This window comes from Artibeus jamaicensis, unplaced genomic scaffold (assembly GCF_021234435.1).
Source record: "Artibeus jamaicensis isolate MK-2021 breed Jamaican fruit bat unplaced genomic scaffold, CSHL_Jam_final contig_515, whole genome shotgun sequence".
Taxonomy (NCBI): Eukaryota; Metazoa; Chordata; class Mammalia; order Chiroptera; family Phyllostomidae; genus Artibeus; species Artibeus jamaicensis.
The window spans coordinates 2,972,727-2,993,438 of NW_026521869.1; the positions used below are offsets into that span (position 1 = coordinate 2,972,727).

The 20,712-nt window shown below is 41.1% G+C and overlaps 1 protein-coding gene across 1 annotated transcript in view; it reads right to left on the minus strand.

Annotated features, from left to right (window-relative positions):
* SCD5 (stearoyl-CoA desaturase 5) overlaps window positions 1-20,712 on the minus strand; it is a 190,330-nt gene that overhangs the window by 68,549 nt on the left and 101,069 nt on the right. Inside the window, exon 2 of the mRNA XM_037150725.2 lies at window positions 11,952-12,082. Within this exon, the coding sequence (XP_037006620.2) occupies window positions 11,952-12,082 (131 nt within the window). The remainder of the gene's footprint in view (window positions 1-11,951; window positions 12,083-20,712) is intronic.

Genomic DNA, 20,712 nt, shown 5'->3' on the forward strand with positions numbered 1-20,712 from the left:
AATGTCTTTCCTAGTAGAAAATACACACTGAAGTATTTAGGGATGACAAGGCGTGGTATTTATAACTTAAAATAACATAGGAGAATGTATACACATATGGAGAGAAAAGGAGAATAAAAAAGCAAATGAGGCAATATATTAACAATTAGTGAATTTGAGTGAAGGTATACAAGAGTTCTTCATGGTATTTTTGCAACATTTTATAAGTTTAAAGTTATTTAAAAATAAAGAGAACAAGGAAGAAAAATGCCACGGGCATCTTTCTTGAAAAATCTCAGATTTTCCCTTTCCACTCTCCTTATTCAGGCTTTTATCAGTTGACACGTATTCCTGTAACAGCCTTGTAACGTCTTCTGCCTCCAGTCCTTTCCCCTCTGAGGTGCATTTGGTATACTCAGACCATACTCCCCAAATGCCTGTCATTCTCTTGCTTATTATCTGAAAACCTCTCCATTATTACTTTTCTAATCAAGTCTAAACACTTCTTCTTGGCAAAGAGCTTCAGCGGGCCTAATCATTCTTATATTTCCCACTTTATTCTTTAATTTGACAAATATTTCCTGATTGTTCAAATGTGCTAGGAGATAAAGAAGGAACAGGACAATCAAGGTTTTATCCCCAAGGAATTTATATTTTATAGAGACCAACATAAAGTAAATGATGTTAACATCATTTCAGACTGGAGTTGATGCAAATGAGTATGTGGAGTAACAAGGGACACATTGAGCAAGGCAAGGACTTTCTAATCAGGTTAAGAAGAGTCAGGTAGGAGTGAGGAAGGAAGAAGGGCATTGTCTCAGGTAAAGGGATGGACTTGACAGAGTCTAGAAACTAAGAGAAGTTCAGCATATTTGGTGCAGGGAGCCAGGGCAAACGTGGCTCAAGATGAAGTGGTATAATAAAGAATATATCTGGTCTTAGTCCCTGGTGGTTTCTGGTACAGAACTTCAAAAAACATTTGAGCTTCCTGAGTGATAGGAGTATCTTTATTTTGCTAATGAGGCCCCTAGATAGCTTCAGGATCCGGGTTGGTCACTAGAAAAACCCACCATGTAATTAGAGAGTTGGCACTTTGGAAGGGCAAGGGGAATGGAGACTGAGGTCAATCACATGACCACTGATTTAATCAATCACCCCTGTGCAGTGAAAACTCTGGACACTGAGTGCTGGAGGAGCTCCCTGGTAAATGAGCACACTGATGTTCAGGGGGATGGCTACCCTGAGTCCCTGGAGAGAGGGCGAGGAAGCTCTGTGTGAGGGATCCTCTCACACCCTGTCACACCCTCTGTGGGTCTTGATTTGTATCCTTTATAATAAAACTGTAATAGTAAGTGTAACTTTCTTGAGTTCTGTGAGTTGTTTTTCCAAATTACTAAGCCTTAAGAAATGTGGAAACCTCTAAATTTGTAGCCGGTCAGTACAAGGTACAGGTGGCATAGAGACCCTATTGTGGCTTCCATCTGAAGCAGGGGCAGTCACCTAAGGGCAGAATGCACTGAGGCTTTAACTTGTGGAATCTGACACTCATCTGAGTGGTTAGTGTCAGAATTATAAGGAAGGATGTCCACTTGGGGTGGGGGACTACACTGGCGAGCAAAAGCCTGATCATGCCGGGATTCCTAGGCCACAACAAAAAGGCTATAGATTTCATTCCAAATGCAATGTTAAACCACTGAAAGATTTTTTATTCTTGTCAAACAGTGGTTTAATTTTCAATAGGCTCTGTCTGGCTGCAGTATTGAAAGAGGCAAGCATTGAAGGAGGAAGACCAATTTACAGGGTTTGTGCAGTAATCTAGGCAAGCAATGATCATGGCCTGGATTTGAGGATGGCAGGGATGAGAAGTGCGCAGGTTCAAGGTATAATTTAGCAGTAGAAAAGACTGGCTGAAAGACTGGATGAGGGATGATTAGGAAAACTGAGAAACAGATTTGACACAGATTTCTATTGGGGAAAATCAGAGAGAAGTAGTTTTAGGGGAGAGGGGAGAATCACAAATTTGGCCTCGGGCACATTGATTTTGAGAAGCGTGAGAGACATCTAGTGAAAGAGTAGTGCAGGTACCTGGATTTGCAACACACTACGCCCCATCAGTATCCTTCTTCATTCAGACTGATACTGTATGATGTAGGGACCCATAGAGTATGTCATGGTCATTTCTCTCTCTATACCTGTGTTCAAGCATTCCCTCCTTCTTCCTTTTTACCTTTCAAGTTTCAACTAAAAACCCTCCTTCTGCATTATGCTTTATCCTCATACCATATTCACATCTCTGCAGCCACAAGAGTCAGTATGAAGCTTTGAGCAATTTAATCCACATTGTCTTATGAAGATCTCTACCTACTTCACCTAAGTCTAATCAGATCTATCAGGTCGTAAACTCCTCATGAAAAGGGCCATTTCTTATATATCTCCTGTGTTCCTCGCAAGTGGTTTATGCATCTTTACATACAAAGAGAATTAACCAGCCGATTTACATAAAAAACTATAGAAGAGGTGATAGGCCCTGACTAGTGTGGCTCAGTGGGTTGGGTATTGTCCCACAAACCAAAAGTGGCAGATTCAATACGCAGTCAGGGCACATGACTGGGTTGTGGGCCAGGTCCCTGATTGGGGGCGTGTGAGATGCAACCAATTGATGTTTCTCTCCCTCTCTTTCTCCGTCCCTTCATCTCTCTCTAAAAACAAATAAATAGCCCCGGCTGATGTAACTCAGTTGCTTGGCCGCTATCCTGTAGAACAAAGGGTCACCACTTCCACTCCAGTCAGGATACATGCCTGGGTTGTGGGCCCAGCCCCCAGTTGGGGCACATGTGAAAGGCAGCCAATTGATGTTTCTCTCTCACATCAGTGTTTCTCTCTCTTTGAGAGAAAACATCCTCTTACTTCCTCTCTCTAAAAATAAATAATAAAATAATTTTTAAAATAAATAAAATCTTTTTAAAAAGAGTCAATATTAAGATGAAAATGGTCACATGTGTCTAACTTTTATACGTTTTTAAAAGCAAGACTACAAATTTTGGACTTTCGTCAAGGTGGAGCTGTAGGTAAACATGCCTTGCCTTCTTGCACAAATATAGCAAAAAATACAACTAGAGTACAAAACAAGTATCACCCAGAATTGTCAGAAAAATCAAGCTGTGTGGAAGTCCAACAACCAAAGATTTAAAGAAACCACATTCATCTACACGGGTAGGAGGAACAGGGACATGGAGAGGTGTGAAGGGATAAAAATTGGGAGGGATAACTAGGACAAGGAATGTCAACCCCAGACCAGACCACCCAGCCCAGGATTCCAGAGCCAGGAAGATAAGTCCTGATAAGTTCTGTTAGTAAAAACCAGTGGAGATTGGAGTGGGGGAAGAAGCTGCAGGATTCTCAAGAGACTCCTCTTAAAGAGCCTACGCGCAGACCTACTCCCTCTGGGATTCAGCACCAGGGTAATAGCTGGAAGGGCATCAGTGGCATATGGGGAGAAAGTGAAGTGACTGGCAACAGGGAGGGTGCCAGGAGACAGCTTCCTGCCAGGCAAAACTCCAGAGGCCAGGCTATGGCATTGTCCCCTCTCTGAACCCTCCCCTACACAGAGGCACACAGCAGTGACAAGAGTTGCCCCACCCTGGCAATTACCTAAAGCTCCACACCATACAACTTACAGGTACACATTTCTACAATAGGCCATGCTACCAAGACAGGGAGTCAAAGAAGGTCTACCTAATACACAGAAACAAACACAGGGAGGCTACCAAAAATGAAGAGACAAAGAAATATGGCCCAAATGAAAGAACAGAACAAAACTCCAGAAAAAGAACTAAACAAAATGGAGATAAGCAATCTATCAGATACAGAGTTCAAAACACTGATTATCAAGATGCTCAAAGAAATTCTTGGGTACTTCAACAGAATAAAAAAGACCCAGGCAGAAATGAAGGTTGCATTAAGTGAAATAAAAATCTACAGGGAACCAACAGTGGAGGGGATGAAGCTGAGAATCAAATCAATGATTTGAAACATACGGATGGAAAAAGCATTGAATCAGAACAGCAGGAAGAAAAAAGAATTAAAAAAAATGAGGATAGGCTGAGGAACCTCTGGGACCACTTTAAATGTACCAACATCTGAATCATAAGGGTGCCAGAGGAGAAGAGGAAGAACAAGAAATTGAAAACTTATATGCAGAAATAATGAAAGAAACCCTAATTTGTTGAAGGAAATAGACATACAGGAAGCACAAAGTCCCAAATAAGATAGACCCAAAGAGGACCACACCAAGGCACACCATAATGAAAATGCTGAAGGTTAAGACAAAGAGAGTATCTTAAAAGCAACAAGAGAAAAGGATAGTGTTACCTCCAAAGCAGTTCTCATAAGACCATCAGCTGATTTCTCAAAAGAAACCTTACAGGCTATAAGGGGCTGCAAAGAAGTATTCCAAGTCATGAAAGGCAAGGACCTACATCCAAGATTGCTCTATCCAGCAAAGCTTTCATTTAGAATGGAAGGGCAGATAAAGTGCTTCTCAGATAAGGTAAAACTAAAGGAGTTCATCTATCAAGCCATTATTATATGAAATGTTAAGGGAACTTAGCTAAGAAAAAGAAGATCAAAATGATGAACAGTAAAATGGCAATAAATTAACATCTATCAATAACTGAATCCAAATAACAAACTAAGCAAACAAACAGTATAGGAACAGAATCATAGGAATGGAGATCATTTAGAGGGTTACCAGTTAGGAGGGGTAAGGAGGAGAATGGGGGAAAGGCGCAGGTATTAAGAAGCACAAACTGGTAGGCATAAAATAGACAAGAGGATGTTAAGCACAGTATAGATATGGAGTAGCCAAAGAACTTATATGCATAACCCATGGACATGAACTAAGGCAGGGGGTACTGTTGGAAGGAATGGCGGTACCGGGTGGAGAGGGGCAAAGGGAGGAAAACTGGGACAACTGTAATAATAAAATAACAACTGTAATCAATAAAATATATATTTTTAATACAGACTACAAATTTTGTCCAGTATATGAAATTCTGTAAAGTTTAATATTAATTAAAATGGTTGATTCAATGACTCCCATACCTACTGTATCTCTGTAGCTTAATAAAAGCATGTAAAATAGCATCCCTGAATCATTCCTGTGATAAGACCTGTGGCTGGTGCTCCTAGGAACTAGACAGAAGGAATGAAAAGCCTGAACTCTGATAAACAAGGACCAGAGATGAAAAACAGCTCGAGCCCTCACTGATGTGGTTCAGTTGGTTGGGTGCCAACCTACAAAGTGAAACCTCACTGGTTGCAAGTTCAGTACAAGAGGAAACCGATTGATAGTTCTCTTCCTCTTTTTCTCCCTCCCTTCCCCTCTTTCTTAAAATAAATAAATAAAATCTTTTAAAAAAGAAAAATAGCTTGAAATCTAATGGGGAGGAGGAGGAAAGGAAAAGGAGGAAGAAAGGAAAGGGGCAGGGAGCAACTAATGGAGGCCCCAATGTATCTGTTAGATCTAGTAGTTTTCTTTAGTATCTTCATTAATGACTGGGAACATGGTGTGCACATTTTGTTAACAACATTGTTGGTTGGTTCCAAATTAAGAGTTGCTGCAGACATCTTTGAGAAAAGATGTATCTAAAGAGGTTAGAAATATGAACAGGGATTATCACAATGAGGCTTGATTTAGGAAAAATGCAAATGAAGGCAGCTGGGAGAGAAACCATCCAAAATGCACAGTAATCAGTGGGCTGGAAAACCTAGAAAGCAGCAACGTCACAGTGTCTGGCAGGAGAGCAATGGAACAGAATAAGCAGTGACAACTGCTACCGCAGCCCAAAGGGTCGGTGGCAGGTACAGGAAGAAATAGCTTGTCAAGGAATTGCTCGGCAACACAGGCTCCTTCAACCCCATAAACACGTTTGGAGATAATGTAAGGAAATAAAACAAATAAGAGCAGGTATTTGGGCCTTAGTTTCTTCAGTTGTTAGAAAAATGATTAGACTTGGTTTCTAAGGGACCCAGCTCCAACCTCTGTCCTTCTACCAAAGGAAGCAATGGGCAGGGGAGAGTGCAGGGTGAAAGGGGTGTCCTGTCAAAGCATTTCTGAAGATCTTTGTGAAAAGAAGGCAGAATGAAACATTTAGCTTGAAAATGTTTCCGAATAGCTTCCAAATTAACAGGAGTACATGACAATACGCTTAAACAAGTGGACCTTTCTTTCAATATAGATGTGGAGCCATATTAACAAACAAAATCTGGGAGCTATTTGTTTACAAAAATATCCTCTACTTTATCAAGTATTCCTTTACATAAAAACTCTCTGTGTGATTTTAAAGTATATATCTTTTTTGTTTACTAAAATGTAACCATCTTGAAATGCTAAGGGAATACAACTGTTGTACAAAGAGTGTAACATCTGCATAGTTTCTGCCATGTTTGTGGAGAAGAACATGAGACAGATAAGCCCTACGGGTCAGGTAGGTGTGTACAGAACTGCTTGCTTTTCCCAGGCCACCTCAGGCTATCACCTTTTCATTCCTTTGAGGTGATTTCACTCATCTCACCTGCTTTCACTGACCTATATCCACAACAAAGGACATGAGGCATTTTAGGAGGCTGGGGCCATGTCAATCTCTACCTTAAAAGCTGTATTTTTATTGGCAGGAAGTGTAGTTAATCCTGCCAGGTAAACACAGAAAGAAAATGCCAAAATACTGTGTACCTACTGCAGCAGCCTCAGGAGAGTTTCTCTCTCTCTGTGATACATAACCTCCCACCTCCACCAAGTCATCTGTTAGTCTCCACTAATACTGCCAATCTGGAGTTACAGAGCAGTATGTATAACAAGAATGCTTTAATGAATCCATAAATCACCATTATCATGAGCAGAGAAGTTGCTCAAAGATGGTCAAGCTATTTGTTTTTTACACTTGACTTCCAAATGTGCCAGGAAGGCAAAACGCTGTGGAAGGAGACATTGTGAAACTTGGCATGCCAGTGATCTTCCAAAACCACACCAGGAAGGCTTCCCAGAGCTTCAAGGTCAGGGCCACTTTCTGCGGCTGCCTGTTTACACAGGAGGAGGAAACTAACAACACCCACCCATCCTGGAAAGAGGAAGGCAAACCTGGTTCTGTCAAAGAAAGGCTGTAGCTCGGAAGCTTAGGTTCGTGGTTGGGGAAGGTGGTAGACAACTGAAAACAGGATGCCTGTAGTGAGCGCTGGAGCCTGTGCAGACCACCCATAGGATTATGGATTCTGGAGCCTGCAGTAATGTTACAGTTGGCATTTTGTTCTCCTAACCGATGGCTACTGCATGCTGCTGCTAACACCCCAGCCATCCTCAACAGTGTTGCCTCGTAGCCAAGTCTCCCTCCTTGACATGCACGCCCACAGAGACCCAGGGGTGGGGACTGCTCTATGAGCCCAAATCTGGCACAAAAATCTCTGGCCTCTCATGACTTATTCTGAGGCTTCCTTGTGCCATCAGAATATATTAGGCCACATCACTCCCCTAAAATCTTGCAATGCTTCTCTATGGCTTTTAAAACAATACCCAAACTCCTTGCTATGCCTGACAGTCCTGCACCGGTGTGGCTCCTATTCCCCTTTCTGGCCTCTTCTGTGACCATCTCCCACACTCAAGTGTACCAGCCATACTGGCCATTCTTCTCTTCCTTGAACTCACCATTCTTGTTCTCACTTTGCTCTGGCTCCTCCTTCTGTCTGGAATGCTTTTCCCTGACCTGTTCTCTCCCTCTGGTCTCAGCTCTAAGGTCACCTGTTCAGTGAGGTCTTCTCTGGCTATCCCCTCTAAAGAAGCTGCATCTCTCTTACCCTTCATCACATTTCAGTATTTAAATTCTTCACATTCTTTTGCTTACTTATTTGCTCTCTCTCCCCCTGCAATATATGAGTACACATTATGAAGACAGGGAGCATGTCTGTCTTGTTCTCCAGTGCAGGGAGCAATGTTTAGCATGTGTGTATTTGCCAAATGAAAGAATAAATGCACACTTTCATGCTGGGACAGGCATTAGAGTATCAGTGAGACAGTGATCTCTGGAGCCAAGATGTCTGTACTTGTATCCCCCTTCTTTTTTTTTTCAAAGTGGAATTTATTTATTAAAAATTCTGTATTTATTCTTAATGTTTGAACTTCAGTCACTTTCAAAGTACTCTCCATTTGATACAACTTTTTTTTGATTCTTTTAATTTTTTAAATTAATTTTATTAGTTATTTTTCGAGTACAATTTTTTTGTCTATTTCTTCCATCCCAGCCTCCCTCGCCCCTTGCTCCCTATATCCCCCTTCTGTCACTTAAATCTGAATGTCCTTGGTCAGGTTATACAGTTGCCTCTCTCAATTTTACTGATATTGCCTATCATATGAAGACAGTAACAGTATCTACTTTGTAGAAGAGTATTGTCAGATAGCTAATGTGCTTAGTGAAATACTGGCAGGTGGTTAGCACTGGAAAATTGTTGTTGTTTTTGTTGTTATATACATGCCAAGGTTCATGGCCCATGACCACGTGATCTGTGACATATTCACAGATCATACTGTAACTTCCACTTTCTGTCTGATTTGCAAAGAGCTTGGAGATAGTACCTCCCACCCTTGCAACAAGGAAAAAAAATGTCAAACAAATGGAAAACCAACAACTCTCTTAAATCCATCAGAGAAATGAAGTAACAGGCAAACTGCAGCACCCAAATCTAGAAGGACAACTAGCCAGCAACAGAGAATCACAGCCTACTACAAGCAGAGGCCCTAGAGCAAAAGCCAGAATGGGTAGGAATTCTTTAAACTTTAATTGATGAATTACTTTAATTGATGAATTATTGTGGACAAGCTTGAGAATTAGAAACTCCTAGAGTGCCTGGTCCTAGGGGGCTCTGCACATTCATGAATTTTACCTCCAGAAGCCCCACCAAGTTCTCACCATGATAGCTAAGGAAAATCACCTTGTTCTTCTGGCAGGAAAAGGAGAGATTTAACCATTTTGAAATTCGAGCTCTGTGGAGAGCTCTCTCTTTTCTTTAGCAAAATCTGTCTTCAAGAGAAACTATCTTATCAGGGCCTATCAATTGGATTTTACCAAAGCCTGACTGCCTGTAGCAAGGGAGATACCCAACTCAGGCTCACCACCAAGACTGAAACTTAGTGGTAAGATTATAGAGTCCTCCACGTCAATAGGGCTCCTGCATAATAACAAGAGATTTTCAGAGGAAAGAACTGAAGGCCTTAATCCCTATTTAAGAAGTCTCCAGGAAACCCAAAGACAACAGCAGAGAGACATCTTTTCAGACTAAAAGTAGAGCTGAAGACCTTTCCCCACTACCACTCCCTGCCCAGCACATACTTCCTCTACAAAATAAAGATGAAAGGGAAATTTCAAATGTTTCAGTTCCAATTTTTAGAAGATTGTTTTTGATGATCGAGATCTTGTTTGCGGCATCTAGCAAAAGCCCCGATGATGATCCTCAGAGCTAACTTTGCCATTTTTCCATTGTGGCCAAAGGCATGACCATTCTGATGGAAAAAAGCAGAAGAGAACCCTTGAAACTATCTTTAAAAACACAGTGGGACATCAAAGAAAAACTAAATCAATGGTTCTGCATTAATTCAGGGATATAGGTCAATACCCTAGACTGGCAGATCACAGTACATTTTTACACTCCTAGGTGGTTTTCTTCCTGAAGTCAAGTGGTCTGGATTGACTGCACTCCTTCCCTCTGACAGTTACACATTACATGGGAACTGGCCTTGTGTTGATCTTACGTTCTAAATGACATTGTTTAAAACCCCAGGCCCACGGAGCACTGATATTTCCACTGGGAAACTGTGGGAATTCTAATATCCCAGTAGACAGAAGGCTCCATGAAGGCAAGGATGGTGGCTGTGTTTGCTAATCATTATACCCACTGTGCTTAGCTCAGTGCCTGCCACATAGCAGGAGCTCAGTAAATATTTGTGGCCTTGGAAGATGTAGGCATAGTTGACATTTGATGATTTCTAAAAATGCTTTTAAAATATTAATTCACTTAACAAACAATCATTGAGTGCTTTCCATATGAGAGGCACTAAAATACAGAAATGAATGAGACAGTGTGCCAATTCTAACACAGAAGAGGGGGAACGATATTCACTGAGTACCTCTGGGTAGTTCACAATCTGGGTACTTTTTATTCCTTATATCACCCTCCCAACAGCTCTGTGAGGTAAGTATTATTAACACGCCCCTTTGCTTATAAAGAAACAGAGGCTTGCACAAAGGCCCAGATTTAGCAAATGGCAGAGCCAAGAATTTATTTCAGGACCCGGTCTACAATGTACTTTCTCCCCAAAGTAAAATCACCATGTGATTCTATTATGGGATGTTTTCTTAAGGAAACTTATGCACTCAAAAATTGAGTTATTAACAAAGTTTCACTGGGAACAAATGTTTATGCTCTGAATTTCAAGTTACTGATGTTGGGAAAAATTCCAATAATAGAGGTGCTTTATAACCATACAAGTGTGTAACTAGAGGCTAAAAATAATAAATTGCTTGAACAAAATAAATGAAAATTATTGAATTAAGTCCTAAATAGCATATAAGACCTAAGTCAATGAGTTTCTAAATTATTATCGTAACTTCTTGTCGTGATGAACAGAGCACAACACTGAACCAAGATGGCTGAAGTCAAAATGAAGTGTGGTATAGGTCACAGTGCCGGTGGTGAACAAAGCATGCAGCTACTCCTCTGCGCACAACAGCTTTTCCCCTAGGCCCCTGATCCTAATTCCTAAATGAAGCTGAATTACAACCAGTAGGTATACAGAATCTGAATTGTGTTCCCGTGGTGATCTGTTGTGTTAGACTGTATTTGTTTTCGAACTGCAGGAAGGAAGGCTGAAACAGGGATTTGTATTCTTAGACACAAGAGCAGCTTAGAGAAATGCTTAGGGTCAGGCTGTCTTGTAGGAATGGGAGGCCCAGTATAGAGATGGTCACGTGACTCCCATGTCTGAGGGTCACAGAAGGGATCCTGGGTCACTTGTTTCCTTTGACCCTAAAGCACTTTTGGGAATTGTGATTTCTTCCCAATGGGTAAAAATTCCCAGGGCCTGGAATCATCTACACTCATATATGGGCAAAACCTTTGAAAACAAGTTGTTCCCGCTCACACTGCCTGGGAAAACAGAGATCCATGATCAATCCAAAATTCCAGCAGCTCAGAAAGTGACCAAGATGGTGGGAAATATGTAGGACTGGAATCGTCCTAAAGACATAGCTCAACTTTAGTGAAGTGGTGATTCTGTCTTACATTTTTATATATAGCCCCTTGCAAGTTTTAATGGTTTCATAACAGCTCTGGGAGTGAACTCACTCTTACAAATTAAAAAAAAACTGAAGATGAGTAAGCAATTCTCAGCTAGCAACCATCAGACTCAAATTCTGAGTCTTCCAACTCCATACTGAATAGACCTTCCACTGCAAACTTAAGAGGGTGGCCTCAGGAACATGTTTTGTAGAAGTAATGGCTTTGTATCAGACCCACATTTGTCTTTCCTAGAAGGTTCATTATTTTAGTCATAATTTGAGTACATTCTTCAACTTCATTAAGCCTTAGTTCCCTCATCTCTGAAATGGGAAGACAAGTAACACCTAACCTATAGGGTTAGTGCAAGGATCAAATGCAATACACATACAGCATACTCAGCACTGAATTTGCCTCTCATTAGAACTAGACAGCTGAGGTGGGTTTCAGGGCACATTTGGGGCATGAATTCTGGAAGGAGGAATCTCCTTTTCTCCTCTGAAGTTCAGCATGTCTTGAGCCACAAAGTACCCACGTGACATTTGATAGTATGTAAAGCTGCAAGGAGATAAAACTTGGGACAGGCAGGGAGTGCTTAGGGCCTGAACACCGAGCCTAGAATGTGTGTGGAGAAATGTCCACTCCATCCCCACCTGGAAAGCCATAGAGTTGGCGACAGCCAGAAATATCCTCAGAGGCAGCTTGGCCTTATAGGACCTGTGGCTCCACAAGCGATGAGCACCAGCTGTCACACCCAGAGCAGTCAGGAGGAAGCAGAAGTAGGCTGCAAGACACAAGCAAGGAGAATGTCAGCAGATGTCATCAAGCTTTTAAACACCCCATGCCTTTTTCCTCCTGAATAGGGACCCATGTGAAATGGTATCCGGGGAAGAATCTGCAATGTGAAGAATCAGTAATTTGGGGAAAATGCAGACTTTTTATTGATTTGTAGATTTCTAGTACCAGACAGAAGTGGAGAGAACTTTCCTAAGAAACTTTGACATTTGAACATCATTTCTCTATATCAAACAAATCTTTTATTTGCTATGATTTCTTGTCAATCTTGATGTAAAAATCACAACTACATTAGTGTGCATTTATAATTTAGTCTTACAGGTCCATTCACATTGGGGCTGAGATTGATCTCTCTGTTGTCTTTTAACTGGCATCCATGCCAAGATGAGTTATATGAAGAGCATACTTCCAAATCTAATGTGCCCATTAGATGGCTCCACGTTATCATGGCTCCACAGACCTTGGTTTGGAGGAAATCAGGCCAGACAAAAAAAGCAAAGAAGTTTGGCTCAGGACCAGTAGAGAAAACTGACACAGGGACAACTGAGATTTGTCCTCTAGAAATCCTCTCTTACACCATCACTATGATGAGGGCTTGCAAAGACGGCCAGATGAGAATTTTTTTAAAAGCTAACCTACAGTGGAGCTTATTATTATCTCTAACCCTAACAACATGTGTCAGTGTATAATTTTACTCATTTTGCAGTTGAGGAACTGGATATCTGAGAGTTGAATCCTGCATATAAACCCAAGTTAGCCTGGTTCTAAAGTCTCTGCCAGAGACCCCATGCCACCTACAGGTGGTAGTGGTGGTTTGCTCTGTGTATGGAGATTTGGAAGAAGTTCTACGAGTTTGGTAGAAAGTGGACACAGAGGGACCCAGAAAATCACGATTCCTGAGGTTATTACAACTACCATAGTGATTTTCAAGCAATGTGCCCATGTAATACTAAATGTCTTCCCAGGATTATTAAAACACATCAAACAATTCCACTGGGTTTATATTATTATTAACCCCATTCTACAGATGAGTAATTAGAGGCTTAAAGAAGTGAACTAATCTCCCAATGTCACAAAGCTGGGGGGGTCTTTGCTAAGAGTCAAACCCAACTCTGAACCAAAAGCTGCCTTCCGGCCCCCTCTACACACCCTTTTGCTTCCGGGAGACATCAGGTACATTTTAACTTTATTTCTCTACACCTAACTGTCACCCTAAGTATTGGATCCCAATCTAAATTTAGAAGTGAGCTGCTTCCTTACTTGGGGGTAGAGCCCTAAACCAGGCTATAAATAGGTAGAATGAGGCAGTTTTATTTTATATCACTACTTCTAGCAATTAGCACATTTAGGACCCTCCATAAAGAACTGCCAAAGAACAACTGATCAGCTGTGAGTATATCCTGAGCAACTGTAAATGGTTCCAGATCAGGATCAGTTCCCTACAGGGAGCCCACTGTAGTACTTCCTTGGAAGAATTACTAGGGTAACTTTAGTCTCTATATACACATTTAAAGGGAGCACAATATTACTTTGTCCAAAAACCACACCTAACTGATCTTGATCTCAATCTAAGATCAAGATCTAAGAACCCATGTGTTTAAACACACTGAGATGGCACTAAGATAAATCTCTGAATACATGTAGTTTTCATAAATCTGACAAATCATTCCTTATTGAAACGTTAAAAACAAAAATCAACAATGTGCTTGTAAGTCACAGAAAGTGGTAGTAAAGAGAAAGCTCTGGCCTGCTTCATTAATCTACTTTAACCTTGGCCTAAACCCATGAACTGCACAGCTACTTTCCATGTCATCCCGGGCTTCATGTCTCTGTCACTAATTTTTTCTCAACTGTCATATAGTTATGAAACAAGTGAAATCAATACAGGCAAAATTCAATGTAACCCTATTTTGCCAGTGGGCTAAGATACTGGACCTTGGGCACAACAAAACGAATACTAAGACTCCAGAAAAAACATTGGCCAATAAATTCCTCCAATTTGTGGTTTCCAGGCAAGGCCTTACCACAGATGATGGCACTGTCTTTTCCTTTTTGGAATCTTGACTATTTAAGGGACCACTTACATGGTTGGTCTGTCCATGCCTTCGGGGAGGGGCACTGACAATGGGCTTGATTCAGAGCCTATACTGAGCAGTAGTTTTCCATGGTCCTTCTTCTGGCCTGGCTTAGTATCCCATCTTCCTGGCACTGGGACTAAGGGCCTGACCCAACCCTTCTCTCTCTTCCGGCTGAAAAACTAAAGGTCACATTCGAAGGCACTATGCAAGTCAGGAATGAGGCCAGGAAAGGGAGACACAGAGATGATGGAGATGCCAGCAAGAGAGAGCTGCCTGTATGGAGCCACCGTCTGCAAGCCCTGGAGCTCTGTAGTTCTTCTTTGATCCTGTGAGACTCCCCAGTAGTTCCCTAGTTTATGTGAAATAACAGATTCTCTTTTCTTATATTCTTTCGTATTCTCATATTTTCTTGTTTCTTTTCATTGGCACTGGATTTCTAATACTAAAATTCTGCAGAACTTCTAAGGAAGAAAGCAACCTTCTGGTCATAGCCAAAATGAGGATAAACTGCAAAAACCTTGGTTTGGGTATGAGAATTTATCAGCTGTTCCATTAACAGAACTCAGTTTTCCAACTCTGATAAGGTTAATTTGAGAGGTTCCTAACTTCTCTTCTGTGATCTTTGTAGAGATTAACATCCAAACTAGTTTTTGATAGATGCTAGTGGCTCTTAAGTTTTTGATAGATGATAGTGGCAACTGGCTCTGAAGTAGTAAAGTATTCAGACACAGAACTGGTAACTTTTAAAAAGAAAAAGGAGCAATTAGCAGTGTGACTAGCTCATAGAGAAAGGAGATGGAGCAACAGAAATCAGGGTCACAAAATTACAGAACACTGGCCAAGTACAGATGGTCTCTGACTGGTGACGGTTTGATTTAACAACTTCTAGACTTTATGATGATGCAAAAGCGATATGCACTCAGTAGAAATTGAACTTTAAATTTTTATCTTTTCCTGGATTAGTGACATGTGGTACAATACTCCCTCATGATGCTGGGCAGAGGTAGTGAGCCATAGCTCCCGGCCAGGCATGCAATCACAGATCACAAGGATAAACAATCATCACAGTGTACTGTACTGCCAGTAGCTTTTGGATTTTTATTTTTGTTTTTGTACCCCATTAAGTCTACATAATACCTGTCTGTGTCTTCTGCTTCTGGTGAGAAGAGAAAGGCAATTACTATTACGATGAAACTCAAGATATTTGCCCAACTGTAGGGTGATGTAAGTGCTCTGAACACATTTAAGATAGGCTAGGCTAAGCTATGATGTTCAGTAGGTTAGGTACATTAAACACATTTTTGATTTAGCAATATTTTCAACTTACGAAGGATTTATTGGGTTGTAACCCCATCTTAAGTCAACAAGCATCTGTATATGGGGTGTGAATGCAAATGAGCCACCGATTCTGGTTAGCTCAAGCCAAAAAAAAAAAATGTATTATAATGATATTGAATAACCTACAAAACTCCCGGGAAAGTTGCAGGACAGTTTTGGTACAGCCACTAAGATGGCCCCAAGGCATTCCACCTCCTGGTAGTCATAGTCTTATGTAATCTCCTCTCCTTGAGTTAACTGCCTTCTCACCAAAAGAATATAGCCAAGTTGACTTCTAGCCAAGAAGTAGGCATAGGTGGATATCCATTGCTTCCTTATACAACCAAAAGAAGGGCAACAATCAATTTAAAAACAAAAAACTACCAGAAAATCAAACTGTATGGAAATCTGACAACCAAGGAGTTTAAGAAGAAACATTCATCCAGACTGGTAGGATGGGTAGAGACAGGGAGTTGGGGTGGAGAAAATGTGCAGAAAGGCCTCAGCTGGTAGACTGGGAGGTCCCACATTCATGTGCAGGTAAACCAGGAGTAACAACTCGGGAGCGAGAAAGACCACGCAACCCAGAGTTCCAGCATAAGAAAATAAAGCATTAAAACCTCTGGTTGTAAAAATCTGTGGGGGTTGCAGGGATGGGATAATTCCCAGTCTCACAGGAGAGTCTGTAGGAGGGACCCATGGAGTCCTGGAATGTACACAAACCTACCCACCTGGGAATCAGCACCAGAAGGGTCCAATTCCCTTGTGGGTAGCAAGGGATGTGTCTGAAAGTTAGACAAGAGGCAAGTGAGCAGCATTGTTCTCATTCTGACTCCCACCCCACATATAGCACCACAACACAATGAAATAGGTTGCCCTGCCCTGGTGAATACCCAAGGCTCCACCCATTACAACATAATAGGTAGGCTGAGACAAAAAAATATGGCCCAAATGAAAGAACAGATCAAAGCTCCAGAAAAAGCGCTAAATGATAATGAGATAGCCAACCTATCAGATGGAGAGTTTAAAACACTGATAATCAGGATGCTCACGAAAATGATTGAGTACAGATGCAAAATAAAGGAAGAAGTGAAGGCTATACAGAATGAAACAAAGCAAAATATATAGGGAACCAACAGTGAAGGGAAGGAAAATGGGACTCAAATCAACAAAAGGAAGAAATAAACAATTTGCCAGAACAGAATGAAGAAATAAGAATTCAAAAAAAATGAGGAGAGGCTTAGGAACTTCTGGGACAATTTAAACATTTCAACATCTAAATCATATGGATGCCAGAAGGAGGAAAGGAAGAGCAAGAAAGTGAAAACTTATTTGTAAAAATAATGAAAGAGAGCTTCCCCAATCCAGGGAAGGAAATCGACTTCCAGGAAGTTCAGGAAGCTCAGAGAGTCCCAAAGAAGTTGGACCCAAGAAGGAACTCACCAAAATAACCTCATAGTTAAATTACCCAAGATTAACAATAAGGAGAGAATCTTAAAAAGCAGCGGGAGGAAAGGATACAGTTACCTACAAAGGAGTTCCCATAAGACCATTAGCTGATTTCTCAAAAGAAACCTTGCAGGAAAGAAGGGGCTGGAAAGAGGTATTCCAAGTCATGAAAGGCAAGGACCTACATCTGAGATTACTCTATCCAGCAAAGCTATCACTTAGAATGGAAGGGCAGATAAACTGCTTCTCAGATAAGGTCAAGTTAAAGGAGTTCATCATCACCAAGCCCTTATTTTATGAAATGTTATAGGGACTTATCTAAGAAAAAGAAGAAGATCAAAACTATGAACAGTAAAATAACAACAAACTCACATCTATCAACAACTGAACCTAATAAAAAGAAACTAAGCAAACAACTAGAACAGGAACAGAATCACAGAAATGGAGATCACAAGAAGGGTTATCATAAAAAAGGGGCAAAAAAAGGAACAGGGAATAAGTAGCATATACGGTAGATACAAAATAGACAGGGGGAGGTTAAGAATAGTAAGGGAAGTGAAGAAGCCAAAAAACTTATATTTATAACCCATGGACATGAACTAAAGGGGTAGCGATTGCTGGAGGGAGGGTGTTGCTGGAGAGTGTGATAAAGGGGAGAAGAACAGGACAACTGCAATAGCATAATCAACAAAATACACACATATATATATATTTAAAAGAGGAAAGAAAAAAAGAATATAGCTACAGTGAAAGAATGCGATTTCCATTATCAGATCACATAAGACTGTGATTTCTGTTTTGCTGGCAAATTCTCACATAGGCTTTATCAAGTAAGGAACTGAGGGCAGCCTCCACACTACAGCCAGTAAGGAAATGAGACCCTCAGTCTGACAGTCCTCAAGGAACCAGGTGCTGCCAGCAACAATGTAAGTGAGCTTGAAAGCAGCCTCATCCCCAGCTGAGCCTTCAAGTAAGACCATCACCTAGACCGACTCAGGATGCCTCCTGAGAGATCCTGAAGCAGAGGACCCAGCTCAGCAGCACCTCGAGTCCCACTTCATAAAAACCATGATAAAATACATGTCTGTTGTTTTATGCTGCTAATTTTGGGGTCATCTGTTCTGCAGCAATACATTAACTAATGCAAGTCTAAAGCAAAAACCTTCCTCCAAGGAAAGAAAGGTACAATTTAATTCCTGGTTTAAGAAAAATTTGCCATCTATAGAACAAAAAAGAAGATTCCTATAGCCTGGAGCAGGCAGGAGGAGAGAGGAGTGACTGCTAATGGGTATAGGTTTTTGGGAGCAAAGGGTGATGAAAATGTTCTATACTTCAAATAGATGAGTTGTATAGTATAAGTTATAGCTCTAAAAGGAGTTATTTTAAAATAACTGAATTCTTATTAGACTTTGTTATAGTATATAATTTCTCAGTATAAACTAAAATAGATGTGTTGCAAAACAAACAAACAAAAAGAAGGAAAACAAAATTCACCACTTGCCTGGGCATCATCACCCCTCGACACTCGGCATCATTGGATAGTTGTGTCACACCATGGACCCTTAGATCTTCCACAGCTGCCAAGAAGAGTCTCTGTGTGACCCTATGCCTATACCTGAATCTATCCAGACCCTAGATTCCAAGGCAAAACCACCCAAATGCCCATGCTTGGAGCATAAACCCATGCTCTAGCTGCCAGCAACAGAAGAGGGAAAACCCCCAAACCTCTTTGGCTTCCACAGGGAATCCAGAGCCTCCCATCTATTCTGAGTCCCCAGTTGGAACAGTGTTGAGAGGATGATTGTGGTGACCCCTTCTGAACCACACAAATGGAGAACACTCCTAGAGAAATGCTAAGAACCAAAATTTTAAACTCCCTTAATTTTGGACCTGATCAGAGACAAAGAAAGATGGACAGCTCCTTTCAAGACAGCCCCTGAGAACTAGATGAAAGAAACAACTGGCAGAGCTCTTTAACACTTGCTTACTATCTGTGTCTCTCCAGCCTCAGAGTGAAAACTAATTAATACCAATGACAGAGCTTTCGATGTGCCAGGCCCTGTGCTAAGAACTTTATACATAGTAACTCGCTGAATACTGTACTCACCTCAAGTATAGGACATAGGTAAAACTATGATCTCCATTTGACAGATGAGGGAAACAACACAGAAAGGGATAGAGCCAGGATATAATCTAAAGTAGAAAGAGCACATACTCTGAAAACGCTGCTGGCTGCCTGACCCCCTAGATGCTGCCTGAATTCTAAAGGAAGGAGATTGAATACATTATGTCCTTTTAGTCATCCCAAAAACACAAGATGAAGGTCAAAACCCTTGTTGTGTATTTTGCCTTTACCAGCTGGCAAGGTGTTACTTACAATAACACCTTCACCATCATTCTGCATTCAGTTCAGCCTCAGCTGGTCATAAACATGAGGACCAGGCAAGCCAAGGAAGGCATTATGAGACAGTTTACTGAGCTACTATTATGGACCAGTCACTGAGCTCAGAACTCAGTTCCTAAGGTGATCCCACAAACGTGACCCCTTCCCTTTCCAACAGGAGTTTGAATAGTAAATTACTTTATACATCGTAACTACATAAATACAAAGTATGGCAAATGCTGTAGAGGGAATGAACAGAATAAGAGAGATTATTTCTAACAAGCAACTTCTCCAATGGAATTAAGACCATTGGTGGTTGAAGTCCAAGACCCAGAGGTTTAAGCCAGAGTTAGCAAGCACCCTATACAGCAGTGAAGCAAGAGACTGGGTTGCCTAGATCTTCAGAGGGCTAAGCGCTGATCCCCGAAGGCATATCTTAACAAAATGTCCTGAAAAGAAAAGCCAAAGGCACTACTGTTGCTTTTCTGCCTGAGAGAAAAGAGCTGGGAATTAAAGTGAGAAATTGAGAAGAATGCCTCTGGGGAGGCACTGCTTTCTCTCTGTCTCCATTCCTCCTCCAGAACCTCCTTATTCCCCTCACCTTCTCTTCCGACCAGAGAAAGTCCTCCCTAGAGCTCAGCACGAATTCAGTGGGCGCTGACCAAACTTCTTCTATCTAGCATCCTAAGGCTACAAACAGAGGTGAAAAATGTTTGCCAGAGAGGAGTACTTGGCTTCCCCTAAGGAAAAAAAAGTGACAAAACACATCTTTGCAAGGTTGTTTCTTTACCACAATAATGTTTCTGCCCTAAATAGAAAAAAAGTCAAAAATTTAAATAATTACCAAATTCTGTGAAGACACCACAAAATCCCCTTCAATTCTCTGATTATTGAAAGCATCATGAGACAGCCTGACCTAGTTCACAAACTCTGGCTTCAAGGCTATACAGATCGTCACACGTTTTCATTCCTGCCAACTCTTTAAGTTGCTGTGAAAAACCCAAGGCAGTTTCTTTTCTTTGCAGCACAATCCAGGGCCTACTTTTCTGGTCTTCAGTGTTTTGATGCATAAAATCCAACCAAATTCTAACAAGTTGGCTAACCAAAGTGTAATTATTCATTCATTCGTTCCTCGGTAAATATGTCTGAGTACTTTCCATGTGCTAGGTTTTCTGTGAGGTACTGAGTATGGGAATGATCCCCAACTTCACTAAAGGAGGCTCCTGGCCTCCAGCAACTTGAAGTGGCAGCCGTCAGGCCATAATCAGACCACAGGATTTTTTTTTTTTTTAAACTGGGCCAACAATCAAAAATAGAGGACTTCAAATTTTAGAGTATCTATTTCTGGCTTCTCCTGAAAAATGAAAACATCTGGCAACACCAGGCCACTTC